General features: G+C 41.2%; 1 protein-coding gene across 4 annotated transcripts in view; it reads right to left on the bottom strand.

Moving 5' to 3' along the window:
- Window positions 1-208: 208 nt before the first annotated feature.
- Window positions 209-20,424, bottom strand: part of robo2 (roundabout, axon guidance receptor, homolog 2) — a gene marked incomplete at its 3' end in the record, with an annotated part of 154,085 nt that continues 133,869 nt past the window's right edge. Inside the window, exons 13-22 of one of the 4 annotated variants that reach the window (XM_079482164.1) lie at window positions 18,614-18,738; window positions 17,467-17,742; window positions 11,229-11,388; window positions 10,186-10,449; window positions 9,051-9,256; window positions 5,636-5,821; window positions 4,876-5,034; window positions 4,302-4,556; window positions 2,675-2,869; window positions 209-2,591 (exon numbers count right to left, since the gene is read on the bottom strand). In XM_079482164.1, the coding sequence (XP_079338290.1) occupies window positions 2,590-2,591; window positions 2,675-2,869; window positions 4,302-4,556; window positions 4,876-5,034; window positions 5,636-5,821; window positions 9,051-9,256; window positions 10,186-10,449; window positions 11,229-11,388; window positions 17,467-17,742; window positions 18,614-18,738 (1,828 nt within the window). Of the gene's footprint in view, window positions 2,592-2,669; window positions 2,870-4,301; window positions 4,557-4,875; window positions 5,035-5,635; window positions 5,822-9,050; window positions 9,257-10,185; window positions 10,450-11,228; window positions 11,389-17,466; window positions 17,743-18,613; window positions 18,739-20,424 lie in introns of those variants that run through there. The other 3 variants (XM_079482166.1, XM_079482167.1, XM_079482165.1) reach the window with 3 other exon arrangements.

Raw genomic sequence — 20,424 nt, 5'->3', positions numbered from 1 at the left:
TTTTAAATATCCCAATGACGCTATTTATTTAGCTTTTTGAGATCTACACGTTTAAACATAACAGAGGTTTTAGTAACTCAAGATACGCATAAATAGTTCTGCAAGATTTTTCAAGTTATAGAACAGCATTACGGCATCATTATCTAGATTATCTTCTATGTAAGACCAACCAAAATGTGCCAAAAATACGTTCAGAAACGATCTGTATGTGTTCCATTTTCAGGGGAACGTTTATTGCATTATCTGAATTTAAAAATATTTTGTTGTTGTTATTGTTCTGTTTGTAAAACGATAGGAGGCATTGCACACAAACCATAAAAGACAATCTTTGAATTCGGTTGACAGCGTGAAATGAAGTCAAGGAGAAGCATTTTATATTCCACAAACCTTTATGCATTTTTCACAATATACCTTTATTATCTTAATAAATACAAAAAAACAACAACACTGTGATGTTTAAAGAAACAAGTATTAAAAAAGACACTAAAATGCATTAGACATTAGAAATATCAATATTAATTTTGGTATGTTCTGTAAGTGACATCTTTGTCTTATGGACATTTAGTGTACCGGCACGTTTCAGATGAGAGGAAGAAATGGACATCCACTGTCGACGGGGCCAAAAAGGAAGAGAGCATATAGCGATCCATCAGGTAGGCCTACACGGGGTGGAAAACGTTTCGATAGCGAACATGAAATGAACTCTCTTTACGTGAGGATGCATATGAATTTATACATTTATATACACCCACATCAACACCACCCATTATAGATGTAAAATCACCTGAGATACTCGTTCGCACCTCATTATTCCAAAACAGCTTGACGTTAGCATCGAAATGACGTGAATTCCAGAAAACGTGAAACATTTGAGAACAACGGCCCGGTCTGGGAGTGTGTTCATAGTCGTCAGTACGAAAACGAAAAAGAACGAAAGCAAACAGTCATTTGACCAGTAACTCGTGAAGAATCTCCAGTAAAAATATCCTTTTGAGCAGCCTTTTGTAAGTCATGTTTTCAGAATATATTTATATTCGTAAAAGTGGGCGAAAGAACCAAAAAGGACACTGAAAGAATTTACTGGACTGTTCGCAAAAACGGACGGTAAACGGTCATGTGATGTGCAAGTGGGGATTGTGTCTGTGAACACAGTTCGTTCGACAAATTGTCCCCAAACTAAAGACGTTGCATTAGCGATTATGCGTTTTTTTCTGCGAGGCATAATGTTATTGTTTTTTATTTATTTTAGATTTATGTGATCGAAAGACACTCAAAGGATCTAAACCGAATCCGTGGAAAAACAAAAGAACCAGAGAAAGAAAAGCAAGGCTTGGGACATTGTCAAAAACAAGATACATTAAGTGCTCAACAAAAGTAAAACTAAGTACCTGACTCTCCACTCGAATCTCGAGACAAGCAAAAGAACATCTACAAAACCTCTTTAGAAAGGCAGAAACCTTCCGGGAAGGCAGGGGCATTGTAGCTTTGTTCATATGGCTTTCAAGTGCTTGTTTTCATAGTGGAGATAAAAAAAGTAAAGAAAAACACAAGAATTATCTCGCAAGTCTTCTCCGAACATTAGCCGTGTTACAAATTGTTCAGATGGACCAATACAAAAATGAAATGATCAACATGTAAAACAGAAGCAAGCAACCGACAGTGAGGACGAAGAGTTTTGTGTGTGAAGTCCAGTGTAGTTAAAAAATTCCAATCGGACCAAGTGGACTAGATTTGACTATTAAGTAGAAATGCTAAGGGCAGTGGGAACAGTTGAAAGCAGAACCGCTTTAATAAATGTCCCTGGAGACAGTTTTCTCAACCTATCTGTGACCAGATTGCCCATTTCCAGCATGGAGAGGGTCTAGCTCCTCTACCGCAGAGGAACGCAACTGCAGAAAATCTTTACACCGCCATAGATGCAGGCATCTCTTAATATATCTCTGTACACTGTTATATATTTTTTTAATCTCTAGTTACAGTACAGATACTCCCCTTCACATTTCCTTACCCACAATTCTTCATGTCAGCAGGAGCTATAATTTTGTGCTTATCACCAAAATTGCAGTGCAAAAGAAAATAATTAATTATAATAATTATAATGACAACAATTAATTCATGAGAAGTATTAACAAATGATGGATGACAACATAATTTCTATGGCACCACAGCCCATCGATTCACTTATCGTACAAACGACCAACAGCGTAAGAGGGAGGAGAGCGCGGAAACAGAACTCGGTTTGCATAGCGATGCAATAACAATAATGCCACTTTCCATCTCTGACGTCAAGAATATATTTACAGGAAACTCGAATCCCTTCCGCGGGCTCGCCCACGTTGGCAATCCGTAGCGTATTTTTCCCCATGACTTTCTTTTTTTCTGTGAATGAAAAGTTTAAGGGGGAAGGTGAGGGATGTTGTGGGTAGCACGTCCATCTTTACATCACATATACAGTTGGTCATTTTCAGACGTTTTATTCTTTTTTTCTTTTCTTCCGTCTGACGCTTCACGAGTTCATTGCACCGGGAAGGTGAGGCCACGTATCCGGCAAAGATCAAGGCATTCGTCTGTTTCCATCAAAATGGCTCACTCTGTTGAAGACGCAAAGAGAACAAATACATTAGAATCGCTTTCAAACAAACAACCAAAGCTTCTCAATAAATCCCAGACTAACATAATTCTCCAGAGTACTGCGCGTTGGGCCCCATGTATCCGCTGTCGGTCTGCTCAGTGTTGGAGCGCTGGTGTTGTCCCCTCGTCCCCTCTCCTTTCCGAGGACCCGTCGAGCCTTTAGATGAAGCTGTCCCAGATGAGCTGTGCCCCCCAGGAGATGGGAATGACGGTTTGTTGTACAGCAATATGACCTCATCTGAAAAAAAGACACGAAACCATACGTTAACGACCCTAGTGAGACATCTCGGTGAACGTCTACACGTAGCTGAAAATGTCAGCAGGTGTTTCTCATTCTGTAGGTTGGGTGGCAGTTTCCAGTTTGGAAACTATCCATACTTGGTTTGTGTCTGACCAACGCGAGCCAGCTTTGACCCATTACCAATATGCTCGGACGAATCCCCAAACTAAAGTTGAAGATGGACCATGAAGGGTTGCCCGGTCTGGCCAGATTCGCTGGTTCTCTGTGCTTCATGTGAGCCAGAATGCTGGATCCTAATGATCAGACAGGCACAGATGGAGCTCCTGCCTCATTGCAGCGTGTGTGTATACAGTGAAAAATGAGAGCTAGAGCGATTAGGGTACATCTGTGCGGATAAGTGTGCCTCCTGTCTGCGGGATCCTGGAGAAGGCCGGGTTGGCCTCCGTACAACGGGGACTGTAAATGAATGCCAAGGGTCCACAGCTGGTGCTGTCAAACATCTGTCTCTGGCGACCATGATAGCAAGATAACATTTTACAAGCTCGCTCTAGTAAATTAAGAGTGCGTTTATTGTGCCAAGCAGATCCGTCCAAAATCGTATGGACACGTATGCACGCGTGTACCGTATTGACTCTTTTTTGTGATATGTAGGAACTAGGCTTACAATTTGATGAACCGGGTTCACAATTACGATAGTACAGTGATATTTTGAACAACATTTAAAAAAACTAAACTGAAATTATTTCCTTATCATTAACACATTCCTGTAAGTATATAAAGAAAAATGACATTCTCACGTAGTTTTTTGGTCTTGTTTTCTTATTAAAACATCTAAAATGTCTAGTTCAAGATTTCTTTACAAAGAACAAAGTAAGTTAAGACCTAAGATAATATTGAAGTAAAACGTATTTCAGGTCTATTGGCAATATTTAAAGTTTAACTAAATGCTCTGCATGTTGAGTCATAAAAATAGAAAAAGTATTTTAATAGAAGAATACAAATACAATAAACGTTAATATAAAATTAAGAAAACAATTAGGAAGGCTATAATGCTAGAGACAACTTTTTAAAGAGATAATGAAATAAAACACTACATAAAATTACAATATAATAGATGTTGATCCATGTCACATGTTGGAAACTCAATCAACAGGATTAAACAGACATCGATTGTAAAAATACCTAAAAATGTAAATGTTTCATCCTATAATTTTTGTGTGATATATTATTGTGGTATTTTCACATTTCTTCACAATATTTCACAGTGTATCGCTATAACACTAGTTTTTTTTAACATAATAACAATAAATGAATTAAAACATTTATAGATAATAAGTTCATTCATTATATACAGTATAAAACTGATAATTTAAATCAATTAATTAAATAAATGTCTCTCTACCCCCTTAATTCGCATCTTAAGACCAACCTGAAACAGGGCCGTTTTTCTGCCCTCTCCTGTTCTCCTCGCCTCTCTCTATGGACCCCAGTCTATCCTGGGCCTGCCAATGGCGCTCCAGTGATGTTCGGGTCTGCCGGTCCAAAGAACTCTTCATCTCCTCGAGGCCAATCATAGGTTGTCTCTCTAGCGATGAGGCCTGGCGATCGGAGGGATTGAACATGTTTCTCGCCCCTTGAATGCGAGCCGACTGGCAGGGTGGAGGTTCTGGAGGTGGGGGCAGATCTAAAAAAAAAAGTTGTAAATTGTCACACAATGGCGTGTAAATTTACCTCATACATAAGGTGTGTCACATTTTTTATATACATTGTGCATATATCACCTTGGCACTGGGCGTGTTTTGTAGCTACCTAAATGGTTTTAAAAGGCTAATATTGATTCCATCCTAATTGATAAGTAATGGATTCGGAATGAACAGATCATAGGTTTGCTAATTTGACCCTCCATCTCCATCTTATGTAACCAAAAATAACCCCATTCTGGAACATATTTGTCTAAACATATGTTTGTATAATCATAAGAAACTGAAATGAAATGTTCTCACCGTCTGCGCTGGCATCGCGGCGGTTCTGGGCTGTGCCAGGGCCTTTGTGTTTGCGGGTGGGCCTTGCCGCCCGCTGGTGACCCAGACTGTGCGTGCCCACCGTGCTTCCGTCTGTGGAGAACGGGCTGGAAGGACGAGGTCTGTGATGTAGACCTTTATCTGCAAGACAGAGACAACCATGATTATGAAGCAGCAATAAATGCTATCGAAATCCTGCAGTGAAAAAAAAATAGATGGTGAAAGGAGAGTTCAGAAGGAGGGCGGATAGCTTGTTAGTTTGATCCAGACGCAGCAAAATCGATCAATATATTTCATTTTTCTTATGCAGCCTGCTGGAGAAAACTTGACCCCGAGACGGATTCAAGACTGTGAGGGCGACTTCATGAATTGTTGTGGAAGTTCCAAACAATCAAGATCGTTACAGAAATGGAAAGAGATGAAGTCAAAGCCGAAAGGCATAACAAAAGAATGGAAGGAACATAAGCACCTGATCCGTTCCCAGTAAATTCATTCGCAGCGCAACACGAATCATTATGTTGAAAGCACGGGATCGAAACTTTGCTAAGTGAAAACAGCCGTCATGAAAACACACTCAGCAAACCCGAAGATGTTAGTATCTGCAACATGCTGCACACGAAACCCCTCAAGATAAATTGCAAGAATACACAAGTGCAAAAATCAAAAGGCAGTCAAAGAGGAAAAGATTCTGTTAAAAGTGAACTAGCGCCAGAGTCCAGACTCGGGTTTCTTCCAGACGGACCTCTCTTGCTTAGGCTGGTGCCGTCCAGACGGTATCCGGCCTTGTCAGCGGCGGCCACCAGGGCTCGTGCGAAGCTGCAGCGAGTGAAGAGCGACCCGTCGGATGAGCTGCCGGCGCTGGACCTACGACTGGAAAAGTTCCTGTCATCGTCTTCTGAAGCCGAACCCCAACCGTTCACCATAGAGCCTGCATAGGAGCGGCGGCGGGGGGCGTTACATTAACCAGCTTTATAATGCGTCTTATCCAGAGAAACAGGAGCTTAATGGTAATACATTACATTTTTTCCAACATCATTTATATTTAACAGTTAGTTCATGTCTAAAAGATCATGCTTTACGCTCTGCTAACAAAGACTTTTTCTGCCCACATCCTCCGTATAAACTCACGACACAACAGCAGGCACCTGTCTACCCATCAGCAGCGACCTCACTTCCTCTGACTGCTCTGATGGAACTGAGCATGAGCACCTGCGCGTGGCCTCGGGTGAGGCAGCTGATATCTCGCATGGAAACACGCAGCGCGATCAAAGCGACTCTGCTTTTTTGGCGCTTGTCATAGTCACGGCACAGATTCGTTTGATTGATGGCAGGAGCCGCAAACATCCTCGGGGAAGTTGATGCGAGATGACGCGACTATTGTTTAATGATCTGAGGTTGAGGTGGATACAGTCACTGTTCCCGGGGTAATCTTTTTTGGCTTCGGTCTTGTGAGTGCAGGTTTGTGCATTTCAAAATGAGGTCCTGGTGATAGATTGATGTCATGTATTGTTCGTGTACTGCTAATGAACATGTTGGGGTAGGGCTTCCTGTTTGTCAAACCAATGAAAGATAAGGGAAGCGTATGGGAAGGTTTAAGGGATCGTTCATACAAGAATGAAAATTCTTTCATCGTTTATTCATCCTCATGTCATTACAAACCTGTGTGACTTAATCCAGAAGAATACAAAAGAAGATATTTTGAAGAACGTTGGTAAGCAAACAACATCGGCCCCCATTAACTTCCATTGTATGGACACAAAACCACTGAAACATTTTACAAAATATCTTCTTTCGTGTTCCACACAAGACAAAAATCATGTACAGGTCTTGAACAACATGGGGGTGAATAAGTGACGACTTTTTAAGTGAACTATGTCTTTAAGAGAGATTTGGGAAACGAATCTCTTTCTTGCAGTCTCTTCCCGATTTCAAGCTCCTGTGCTCAGAAACAGCACACGACTTTTTCACCAAAAAAAAAACAGTTGAGTCTCTGGAGACCGTCTCTCAGCAAAAACAGGAGTGCGTATAATGAATTGGATGTGCTGGCAAAGACAGAAGCAGGCACACACCTTCCCATCAGAGGAGACAGCTCCTGCAGAATACCTGCTGTATGCCTGAGCACCTCCCACCTCCAGAGATAATATCCCCTTTAACAACCAGATCCTCCAAAACACTGAGCTTTCACTCTGTACCGTATAATAACCCTGGCAGCTGCAAAACAATAACAATCCTTCATCCAAAAGAAATTCTGGAGCGCGCTCGCAAACCGTATTCTCTTTATACTGCGTGCCGTGAAGAGAACTTCCCACAAATTGTTCTTAATTCAGAGCTGGCAGTACACAGGCAAACGTCTGAAGCTAGAATACTGCAGCTTATATAAATATGAAAAAATCTTTTAACATTTTATGGACAAAGACTCCTTGTGCTTGGAATACCGAGTTTGTTTTCCCATATCAGTCACGACTGGAGTAATGCAGGACGATAAAACCCACCCAAAGTTGATTTACACCGGCCCGTGGCCTCATCTGCATTATCGTTAAGCGTCGTCATTATTCCTCTTGATGATGGGAGGAGACCCTCGCCTCACGTCACGTGACCACTTTCTCTGTGCAGTCTGTGAGAGCAGCATATAGGAGCTGGACAGTGAGCTCACTGTTGACATTACAACACCCTTAATGGCCTCTCGGTTTCACAAACTTGATAAACGCAATAAATAATTATGCCCAATAAAGGAAAATATGGTTACCTTTAAAACGATTCTCAGGCTTGCTAGAACTATCCAAAAGAAATAGGTCTTCTCAATTAACTAAAGTGCTCGTCTTTGTCTTGTCTATAGAATGATTCAGGCAGAATTGGGGCATTACTGTCGGGCCGGCGCTACTGTGGGCACAAACTAAAGCAAGTACTGCAGACCAAAATAAAGAAACGAAGCCGACGAGAGTCTTACAGGAGTCCACAGACACCAGTGAACAGAACCTGCTCTGTGTTTCTCAGTCCAAAATGTGTCACGGATGACCCATGCTTCTTCATTGAAAGGGAAATTTCACCCCAAATTGTTATTTATTTCTGCTTTTATATATTTTCATATACTACTAGTTCCCTTAAAGTTTGCATTACATAGATCATACTTTCTCTTTTTTGATATTTCTTTCTGTTTGTATACATATAAGCACACTGTCCTCAGACGTGAAAATGACGCCCAGTGATAATGAAGATCAACGTCGGGTTTGGCTCGGTCCAGGGCTAAAACAGAACAGAGTACTCTGAGTTTTTATCCCTGCAATGTCATACCCTTCATGAGTCCTCTCTGACAGGCGGCCCATAAAACCCCAATAAAGCTGTAAAATGAAAACGGTGCCTCCTGTCTCGAATGGGGAAACGGAGCCACGTGAACGTGAGATTTATTCAAAAGCTACAAAGGCGAAAAGAGGAAATGGGCTGTGATGCAGTGAATGCATACGGCCTCTCTCTCTCTCTCTCTCTCTCTCTCTCTCTCTCTCTAGCTTTCAATGCACTGCCCTATAGTTGAGGTGGGAGTAAACACACGCACCCACACGGTCATAATGACTACATGATGTTGCTATATTTACAGATAAGAGTTTTTCTCTCTTCAGGGCAAACAAAGCCACGTTGTACACATACGTTGTTTTTACAAATGTAAAAAAAACATGACCGCTTTCCATGTTAACATGAACAATACAATCTCCAAGTGCTCGCTGGACAGAGATGTGCAGCCTTTAGATTAGAGACCACTGTTTTATTGTTTTATCTCTAAGCCACATGTGCCTTTTGTTTTATAATTCGAGATGTGACCAGATCGTATCCTCTGGTGTCTCTGACCGAATGAACTGCATTTTAATGAACCACTTTAAACATTTTTCCTCAGGTTTGTTGAATTATATATTTTTTCTTCTGTCCATACTGGGTTCAAACTGAGTTCTGAAATGAATTAGAAAGATAGAAATCTTAGATTATGGGGACGACGGATGAGATATTAAGCAAATGCTTAATGCATTGAATGAACACAATCTCCACCGGCCATCTAAATGTACACCGAAAGGTTTAGGAGAGGTCTTCAGAATGTCCAACAAAGAACGTTTTAAAAATAGTTTTACCATCAGTGTGCATTTTCATGACAAACACAAATCCCAGCTCACCCGTTACAGAGCTGTCCAAGTTGTCCATGCTTGAGCCTGGCGTGTGTTCCATTCCCCTGATCGGTGGCGACATCTCATACCCTTCGTCCTCATCGTCCTCATCTTCATCGGGGAGGTCCGTTTCGATATCGGACACCAGGGTGCTGGAGATGTAGCCCACGGGTGGCGCGGGGGCCTGGGGAGGGTAAGGCCCACCCTGCATGTGCCTTCAGAGAATACCAAACATCAAAGTCAAACACAACACGCTGTTTTGCATAAGCGTGTGCTTCACAAGCTGTCAACGGGAGATAAAAGGTGTCAACGAGCGACAAGTCAAGACAAAAGAGAAATGCGTAGGGTGTGCGGCCTGTCAGTATTCCTAGAACATTCCTTGTCATGTCTCAGATGAATTGGGACAATTTGGCTAATTCAGCGGCGCTACGGATTGCATGCTAACACAATGACCTGCTAATTGCAGCTTGAAGGAGATACAATGGCAACCACCACAGGCGTGTCTTCGCAGCGGCTGTCACCAGGAAGACGCTGAAGCTCGATGACAGCACCACTCTGTGTCTATATACAGTATGTGTGTGTTTGTGCGGTGCTGGTGATTTGATGCGGCCGTGCCAGGATTCACATATAATTATGGGCTCTCCCTTGACTTCAAAAATTCACTGTGAGAAATATTCATTAAGGCGGAAGCTGACATCTGCAACAGGTTAAGCGGCAACAGCGGCGACAGGTTAAGCATAGCATGGCGCCTTACGAACACCAAATCATTACCGAATCATTTTGATGTGTAATTCAACTACAATTACGATTTTGTTTCATTTAGCAAACACTTTTACCCAAAGGAAAAACTGTATCTGATGAAATTAAGGCCGAGCTCTTAAACGGATAGTTTGCTCAAAAATAAGTGTTCTTTAATCTGGAGAACGCAACAGGATATATTGAGGAGCGTTATTGGTAACCGAACAATATTGACCCCTATTGACTTCCACAAAACAACTGAGACATTTCTCAAAATATCTTCTTTTGAGTTCCGCAGATGAAAGATTCACATACAGGTTTTGAATGACATGAGGATGAAGCATCATTTTTGTCGTTGGGAGAACTTTCTTTGTGAGGGCACTATTTAGTACTCTTTAGATCTTACCAAGTCTGCTTGGTCATGTCCAGTTGGTAGGCTCGGGTCAGCTCTTCGAGGTGGGCCTGAAACATGGGTTGTATTTCCTCACGTGGAGAGGGGCTCAGAGTGGCCGTGGACTGTTTCCCAAAAGACACGGTAGCAGGAGAGGAGGCCACGCCCCTTATGGGCGGAGTGGGCACCCGTTCTTCTTCCTCCTCTAGCTCATCTTCTAAACCCTGGTGCAGGTACGTCTGGACGGGCAACGGTGGACCCCAACCATCACTATCATACCTGGAACAAATAAAGATGAAATCATAATTCATAACATCCAACCCAGTAAATATGATGTAAATCTTGGGTTAAATACAAAAAAGCCACTTCATTTTTAATAAAGACAGTTCCAGCAGAATGACTGCGTTTTTTTATTTCCCGGAACTGTGCTTATACATGCTGAAATAATACACGTCATAAAGCCGATGTTCATTAGAGGAATTTGTCAGTGCATATCCCGTAGGACATAACAGTTTTAATCTGAAGCCATTAAAGACAGTGGTGAGATTTACAGCTCCGAAGACTTCTCATTTGCCAGAGAGCCTATTAAGGCAGATGACTTTCAGAGATGAAAATTAACGGGGTTGAAAGGCAAGCACACCTCTCAAGCAGGAGATTTAATTTCTATCACCACCTTCATGTTTCCTGTAAGTGTACAGATGGGCTGACGCCCGTATCTCGTCGGGGTGGAGTGCCGTCAGAGGGGAAAGTTGCTGAGCGTGATTGGTTTGTCAAAGTGAATATTACACGTTGGGAGAAACAGGCCGTCTATTAATAATAAACACAATAAATAGATCATTTGGTCGTACTTTGGCTTTATTAACTCTCCAAATCATTAATTAATAAGGATTGACTGATGCAAGATATTAGCTGTTCAGAACAAAGCGTTTGGGAAATTCCCTAATCGTAGCGGGTTTGACTTTGTTTTATCCAGTGCTTGCATGGGTCACATTCTTTAGATAGACACTGAATTTGTAGTATAGACTCTTACAGTAAGTTGTAAAAACCATATAACCTACCCTCCCGCATCATGGTGTTCTGTGGCATAGTGGTCCATCTCTGTTCCCGGAAGAGGGTGGATTGGAGGTGGAGGCAGTGGAACGTTGGCCCAATTCGACCCGTTCATCTTGGTGGGCTTTGCGTTCGCTTTCGTCTTCTTCTTCTTTCCTCCTTTCCCACCTATAACATCAAAATTTGGGGTATTTCAATTACAACACGTGAATAGAGAGTTTCACGTTTTGGCCTAGAAAAACATGAATTTTATTCACCACATGAAATTCTGAGGGGTAATTGAAGGCTTTTGCAAAACCAGTGTCAAATTTAACTGCTTGCATTTTACCACGTACAACTGGGCTTTCTAAATTCACTGCACACAACTGCCTTCAATATGTTCCTTGGGTGACACAGCCATAAAAGCACAGGCCTCAAAGATGTCAGGGTTTAACAGAGCAGAGAAACGCCGGCTGAACAGATATTAATTTGCCTTTCTTCTGTTACCATGATTGCCTGTCATTGTAACTGGCAGGAATATCTTTGCCAGCTTTATTTTACGAGTGCAAACTTAATTTTCTTTTCACGAAGCAAAGTACAGAGAAATTTGAGAAGAAATGTTTGACACAAAGTTCATGTAATTCAAGGCGTAAGAATGCATTCAACCACGATCGCACAATAACAACTTCCGTACGGTTTTGTACTTAGCACATGAATCGCTTTTTTGTCATAAACTCATTACCAAAACCATCTTAATGTTACAGCCATCAATGGCAAACGAAGACATTTGGGCCGGGGATGTGATGTATATGTGTGTCCTCTGAAGGCTGCACGCAGAGAGATTCATTACTGTAAATTATTAATGCCGCTGCTGGCAAACTCTACATGATCAGCGACTGCCGACTGTTGCCAGATCCACCCACATAAAAGATCTGGACACAGAGCCAAAAGTAAACGGGGGAAAAACCTCCTCTGGCAACCTTCCTGCTGTATGGAACTCTATCTGTCAGCTTCATCTCTCTGCCAATGGCCTCTAATCGTCCCTGCCGCCTCAAAAACGCTCCGATTTAGGCAACCCTGTGGATTCAAACATCGTATCATTTAATATAGCGGCAGGATGCTGACATGGCTATAACTTACGTCCAAAAAACTATTTTGTAAAAGCTCAATTGAGGGCTCATTCTGGGCTGTGAAGACTAAACCTTTTCTAGACCCTTAAAGAATTTTACCCAAAAATGGAAATGGGAAATCCTGTCATTATTTACTCACTCTCATGGAATTTTAAAGCGTCTGAACACAAACAGACTTTGAAGAATCATATGTACTTTCCTCAGACACAAGGAGCAATGTGGAGATTTTAGCGGCATCTTGCAGCCAACGGCTCACCCCACTCCTCCTTTTCGAAGCACTATGGTGGCTGACACGGCACATTTTCGCTTCTTTACCGAATGGCGATAACATATTTATGAAACACACTCTGTAGAGCAGTTTGTCCATTTAGGGCTACTGTAGAAACAACATGGTGAATGGACCCGCAGTGTACGTAGATATGAAAAGCACATTCTAAGGTAATAAAAACATAACGCTTCATTATGTGAGGTCTTTATACACCTCTCAAGACATAGCTATGTTGATTCTATTGCATTTAGATCCTGCAAATTATTACACACGGCACCTTTAATTTAAATGCATGAAACAAAGTGGTTCAATCGTATTCTTTAAAATGTGTCTTTTAATGGTGGATAAGTACATAAAAACTATTTGTAACAATTTTTAAGTGAACTGTCCCTTCGAGTGAGTGAACAAACCAGAAACATGCCAGAACTGTAGCTATGCGCCGTTCAGGGCAGATCCGTCATACGAAGCCTGACGTTTACGACGCTCTTGGCGGTAGCGCCTATTAGAGCGAGTTCTCATCGGCGGAACTTCTCGCTGACTGTGCGCTATTGTTCCGGCGAGAGAGGGAGAGCGAGAGGCATTAGGAGTCTTGCGGAGGGATAGAAGTGTCAAACGAAGATGAATAAAGCATGCTAGTAATAAAAAAATAACAACAGGCTGGAGGCAGCAGTGGCTGGAGTGGAAGTGCAGTGGGGGGAAGTAATTGGGTTTCCTAATCGCTCCTCTGGGTGACGCTCGGCATCAGCCAATAAATGGAGAGATGGCGTGATCGCTCAATCACCCGCGCGCTTTCATTCTCTCTCTCTTTCTCTGTTTGTTGAGGAGAGGGCATCAATAATGTAAACGAGTCTCTGCTGAGGACCCCGGGCAGCGTCTGAAAATGCTGGCGTATGAAATGCGAGGGAGAGGCAGGGTGCCACGGGGTGGCAATTCAACTGACAAACATGAGGTCACTTCCTGAACCACAAGTGCGCTGAGATAAACAGGGTGTTTTCAAGTGCATTTGGGAGGATTGAGGTCCGCTGAGGAGTATTTCGTAATTCTGGCCACACCGAACGATCTTTATTGATGCATCATTGAGAGTTTGCTCAACTCCGATGTGTTGTGTCTTGTGCTGTGAATTATGGTTTAATTGTATGGTACAGTGGGAAGGAGGAGTAATAACAGCTTTCAAAATAATTGCCTTTTAATTGGACAGCAGAAAGACTTTATGGGTTTTCTATGAAAGAAATTTATATGTTTCTGATTATGACACGAAGTAGTTTATACATTTAGATACTTGGATGCTTTTCTGTTTTTAACAATGAGCGCACGGTTTACGAGAACCAATTGCATCATATTGCATTCTTTCTCAATGTAAATGTTTTCTTTTCCTAGCCTGTATTTATATTCTTTTTGTGTTGATACAGGACATCTCTCTATAGGCCGAAACGCTCCCAATTTGTGAATAAGGTTAAAGGCCCTTCAAACTTTAAGGTTTTGATCATATTAAACATATCATCGCTGTCCTTCTGAAACCTTGGATGTCCAAATTCTCTTCTTGTTCAGGAAATGGAAAAAACTCTGTACTTTAAATGATTGCATAATGTGTTGTCAAAGTTGACGGGCGCGTTTCAATTCTTTTTATTAGTTAAATATTTGAAAATGTTTGATTTTGCAAAAAATAAAAGCACGAAATATGGAGATACAAGGTTTCAGAAGGACGCCAGCAACATGTTAGACTGTAGCTTCTTAATAGTAGTCTGCATTTGTCAACGGATCTGCACATTCAGCATTCATACACCTCTCAACCAACTTGGTGAGGTGCACGCTGGGATGCCTTTTGAACAAGCTGGACAGTTGTTTGTAGTTTGACCTTAACTATCTGGTCTAAAAGTGATCGCTGACAGACCAAAGCCCTTTTACAGCTTCCGAAGCTCAGTGTGCAAATGAGACATACAATCACGGGGGTCGACGCTGGAGGTCCAAATATTTCTGAATTTTCTTGGATGGCAGCCCAAACATTACCTGAGGCGAACAAATTGAGTACATATGTTAGCTTGGAAACACGAACTATAGCCTCTTTCTTTGGAAATGCAAATGAGGCCCTTCCCTATCCTCTCCATATTTCTTTCAGACATGCATGGTTCTCTTTTACTCTCTCTGCACTTCTTTAAAGTGCAGACTGGTTTCAACATTTTGTGAAACTTGAATATAAATCTTGTGGTGGAAAATGTATTAATCAAGAGGAAAAGGAACAGGCATTTAAAAATGATCTCGCAATATATTTCCACAAAATCATTTGTATCGTCTGTCTGAATGATAGACTGTAATAAAATTGTTTTACCTTAATCAGTTTCTTAGAGACAGTACAGTGCACACATGTTATATCACTTATCAAGTTATTAAACACGCCATTACTTTACATATATAGGTTAAATGAGGTCTGACTGATTTGGTTTGGTGAGCTGATCTGTAACCCCTGTCTGAAGAGGTTGAGATGTTTGACCTTAATCTGCCCTTGGACTCCTAATGGCAGTGCATGACACACTTGAGGCAGATGCTTGGAGATCTTCCCATGTAAAGTCTGAAGCTGTGCTGGATTACTGTGAAAGGCTATGAAACTTGATTAGAGAGAGAGAGAGATGAGGGGCGGGGGCCGTCTCTGTGTCCTATAAATGACATTGTAATTTTCGGTACATGAATTTTATTGTTGCTAGTAACCATTAGCGGAAAGACCGGGGAAAAAGAGAATCATCAAACCGGAGGGTTTGAGTGTGCTGTGTTTGTGTTCCCGAGTCGTTTCTTAAACATTCTGTGAAGAAACCAACACCACAACACACTGGCTTGTTACCATGAAATTAAAGAAGTCGGTGCTGATCTTTTTGTGAAATGTTTTTTTGAAAAAAAGCGATAGGCCAGAAAGTCATTCAATATCTATAATTTTGGGTCAGCTGTGCCAACCAACCGACCATAACATTTGTCACACATTATTACATTTCTATTATAAATCTATGGTATTAAATCATCTGTATGCCATAATCTATATTAGTCTTTTCAAAGATCAAAAATAGCTGGACCCGTCACATACACTACAAACCCTCTTCTTTGGACGAATGTGCTTTTTTAAATAAACAGGCCATCATATACCGGCCGACCTCTTAAAATCGCATGATGTGTTATAAAACATAACCAGTCACAGCATTCATGTCACGGTGCGTATACCACTGTTAGTTGAGGTGAAAGGGAAAGGGTAGACTGTAGGAAAGATGGAGGGGCTGCTGACCCTGGATCAGTGAAATACCAACCTGACAGACTGTTGCTCCGATCTGAGCTGTTGTGGGAGCTGGTAGTGCTGAAATCCTGTGATTGGTTGTGGGGCATTCTATTAGACAATCCGTCAGCCAATCGGTAGTCAGGAATGAAAAGGAGTGCTAGTGGAGGCGAAGGGGAAAACAGTGGCATCAGGTGGGGGGCAAGATGGCACAAGCGCATGCAAGAACGTGCAGTTAGAGCAACAAGCGAAGCGCGGCTCACACACAGAATAATGTCGCGTTCGCGTTGATGCACAAATTCTCGTAACTGCGATTGAGAATCTACCATGAGATGTTAGCTGCGTCCGAAAAGCGCATACTGTCTGTGTAGGTAGTACTACATTTTTATCGAAATGTACTTCCCGACCGCAGCAAAAGTATATTTTATTTAGTATGAGTATTAGTAGTATATGTGGAATTCGGACATGCTACAGCCGACGCTTTCCGCCATTTTGAAATATGACGCCTCATGAGTGACGGGTTCATGAGATGGTAAAGTGTCCATCGAACGCACACTTAAAAATCTAGGAAACATCTGGGTACTTTTCGCAATACTGCTTTTCGAGTTCGGACATCCTACTCGCCTCGCATACTGATTTTCGCCTATTATATACTATTACTATGTTTGGAAGTAGGCAATTTCGGACGCAGGGGTTTGTGAATCAGAAATGATTTGCTTTTTATCGCAAGGCATACAACAACGTCAAAATGGATCTCCTTGGCTTTGCAGAATTACTTAACATGTATATTTCCCTTTCACATAAAATCTTATAAACGACAAAAAAAGGTATTTTCTCCGTAGTATTTCCGACACAAAGTAAATGCAGAATGAGTATTTAAAACTACCAGGTCTTACCCCATTGCGAGACTCGTGTGAACAATACAGACTCATTACTTGATTTAGCACTTAATCACGGTAACAATATCTCATTATGTCTAGTTTCCTGGCAAAGCATCTTATTCAGAGGTTAACAACGTACATTAGTGATAATTTTCCTGGAATTAATTCTATTTGTTGCAAAGTTAAACAGATCACTGAAACATTTATATGTGTGATTTACAGTAATTTCATAGGTTGAGGTCTCTAAGTCCAAATCAAAGAGAAAATGTTTTTTAATTGCGTTACAGAAACGTCTGCGATTTATCATTCTGTCCAACCGTGGAGACCAGGTTCATTAATATGGATAGTGGAACTTTCTGGATTAAAGAATCTGAGTGCATTTATCTAAAAGCTTTTCAAAACAGAATAAATCCAACATAATGATTTTACATTCTTTTAGCCCAAAGACAATTTAAATAATAAACGCAGCGCGGTTGGTCGGAAACACATTTAAGGGTCGATGATTTTGTTGCAGGCCCACAAACGCATTCGTACTCCTCGTGTACGTCAAAACAATGCAGCATTAATACGACGTTGCTCAAATTAACGTTGATACAAACCTCAGGCAATCTCTGGAATAGAGAAATTGGCTTTGTTTCAAATGATGGAACGCTTTATAAAGGAAAAAGCTGGACTCAGACGGACAGGCTCACGTGAATTGAAGTTCACAAACGCACACACGGATCCCTCACTTACTGTTGTTGCAGGAGTTTTTGTCAGGCAGTGAGTAGCCCAGGCTTGCCATCTCTTGTTTGGCCTGTAGAGAGGACTTCCATTGGGCGTCGGGCAGATCTACAGCTAGCTCATGGATGCTGTTTGAATGGAGGATCTGGGTGGTGGCGTAGGGCGTGGCCTGGGAGGCGGGGCTTGGGCTGCCAAAGCCGCCTTTGGTGGTGAAGTCGATGCTGCTGTAAATGGCTCCGTCCGAAAGCATGGTGCCCGTCTTATCTGCCTGAGAGCTGGGCATCACGTCTGAACGGCAAAAAGATTTTAAAGGTTCATTTTCATCTTGATATGCAAACAAGAACAAGTATACTAAGAATCTGTGAATATTTGATACTTACACTTGACCCGTAATACAAACAAAATCTTGACTTTGACTCAACTTCTCATATTTTTGGAGGTTTGTCAAACTCTGCATATGTGTGTGTGTAGTGAAGGGAAAATCATATACAACGTCTGCATCTGCCTAACTCAAGCTGCGCTTGTCCTTTACGACTCACTGCTCGACCACCATCTTTTTCTCAAACCCCAACTCTCTGTCTCTCTCTTCTCCTCTGCTATTAGCCCTTCCTGCGTCTGACAGCGGGTCAGAACAGCGGCTATTATTCTCGGCATGACAGCGGAATGCTGGTGGCGATATGGCTCTGTCTCCTGAGCGTGATGAATAAATGTGTGTCCAAGCACGGGCGATGGGATCTGCATACGGGTGTACATCTTTTAGACATCAACGCGACATGACGGATAATTCATTCTCTAAAAATATAAAAAGAACTTTGGCATGTTTTACTTTATTCTTGAAGGAATAGTTTAAGGGGACATTTTGGAATGAGCCCAACGCTTGTCATTCCCAAAACTAGAGCTACCTAATAACTTTGACTTTTGTGTTCTGTAAAGTGAAAAAAGTGTGTGACAGCGTGTAATTCATTGCAGATTTGACATTTTTGAGTGATATACTGCTTTAATAAGATAGATTTTTCATGTGAGGTGATAGCCGAATCACTAAACTCCTCCTCGATTTTTATACTCGATGAATTTGGAATAACATTTGAAAGCAGGTACATAAACTCAACATGTCTTAAATTCCTAGACAATGCTGCAATGAGTCTAAAAGTAGATTCACCTCCACGGCCAAAGTTGTTGATGTCATTTGGTCCAGAGCCGCTGTTAACAGGCAGACTGGTGGTCGGCCAGGAGTCAGCAAGCCACGGGTACCCAGAATCACTTGCATTCAGCAAACCAGGGCGACTATGGGAAAAGAGAAACATTTTGATTCAGACAGACCCACAAAAGTATATCATTCAGACCAAAGTGATTCAACTGAATAATTAAAAAGACCCAACTCAAAAGGGCGAAAATTAAATATGAAATATTTTAGAGAATAGCACGATTAGAGAAATGCATTTATATGAGAGGAACTATAATAATGTTAATGAAAAGTGTTATTAAACAAGGCTTCAAATTCCCTCATATTTCCAGGTTTTTCACTTTATCAGAACAATATTCAGTACCCTTTCGAAAAGTCCACATTTGCACCGAAAAAGTGCATATAAGTACTCAAAAGGGACATATTAGTATTACAAAGGAACATATTGGTGCCAACGTATCTGTGCCTAATGGTACATATTAGGACCTTTGTGAAAGGGTACTGCCCAAGTGATACATATTTTGACAATTTTGTGACCGGTAAAGATTTAACAAGAACAGATGTAAATCGTCGATGTCCTTCTGAAACCTTGTATGTCCAAATTCACAGTTTTTTAGAAAATGGGAAAAACCTTGGGTGACCAATGATTGCATACTCTGTTGTCAAAGTTAACAAGGACTTTTTAATACTTTTTATTGGTGAGAGATTTGCAAAACCCAGTGACACACATAAACGGTGACTTATAATAATGATTCATGGGAAAAAAATAAAAACAGAATACGGAAATACCAGGTTTCAGAAGGAAAGCAGCATAATAAAGTTTAAAATACGGCAGAATGGAACGTTTACCATGGTAAAACTGGAATGTAGAGTATGTTATGCATATATAATTCCGTGCAGGCATTATGTCCCATTTAATGAGTCTGGTTTCAGCGTGTCTGTCTCAATCTGTCTCAATGTAAGATTTTCCGACAGGATTGAGAAATAATGAATTAAACACATGAGAGTCTGTAGGGAGTCCGAATAAAGACATAAATGCAAACATATGGCTGTGTTTGTGTGTGTGTGTGGTTAAACCTGCTGAGGAGAGAAGTGTGTTATTCTCACGGTTTAACAAAACACACTCTCTTCACTTGGTATCGCTAAGATTTTCATGAGGATTACCATCTTTTCCTCTATGTTAACAGTAACGTCAACGAAATTCAAACTGGATTTTTTTATTTAAACTTTTAAAATAGAAAACTAGGATCTAAAAATTCACAAAATACCAAAAATAGTAAACCTTAAGGAGTGCTTTATCTATGTCACGTATCAGATCAAAACTTTTCCCGTGCCTGTCTACACAAACAAATACAACTTCTGTATTTCGTGATACACATCTGACACTTTTATGTGCACAAAACCACTCATTGTAGATTTCATTTTAAGAGGTGTTGTGTGTCTTCCCAAGGGTGTTTGTGTACCATCATTAAGACTTTAACCTGGCAAGGGTGAGTGCTGTGAGCTATTACCACCACTTTACTCTGCAATCACCTCTCTCGGATGCTCGTTGCCATGGGCAACAGACGCCAAAGGTCCAACCTCCCAAATGTGTTTTTACACCCATTCCTTCAATAAAGTGATTAACTAAAAATGCCTTTTCATCGGAATGAATGTGGATGTAAATAAACAGCTGTCGGAAGATGAAGGTTAGGATTGTAACAAAAGAATAATGATAAAAAGAGTGGAGGGGTGGATGAATAAAGCGCTCAAGGACGTTTTTTCGGCTGCTGTGTTCGCTTTCATTG

This window comes from Barbatula barbatula, assembly GCF_947034865.1.
Source record: "Barbatula barbatula genome assembly, chromosome: 19".
NCBI lineage: Eukaryota > Metazoa > Chordata > Actinopteri > Cypriniformes > Nemacheilidae > Barbatula > Barbatula barbatula.
This window is presented reverse-complemented; position numbering and strand designations above follow the sequence as displayed.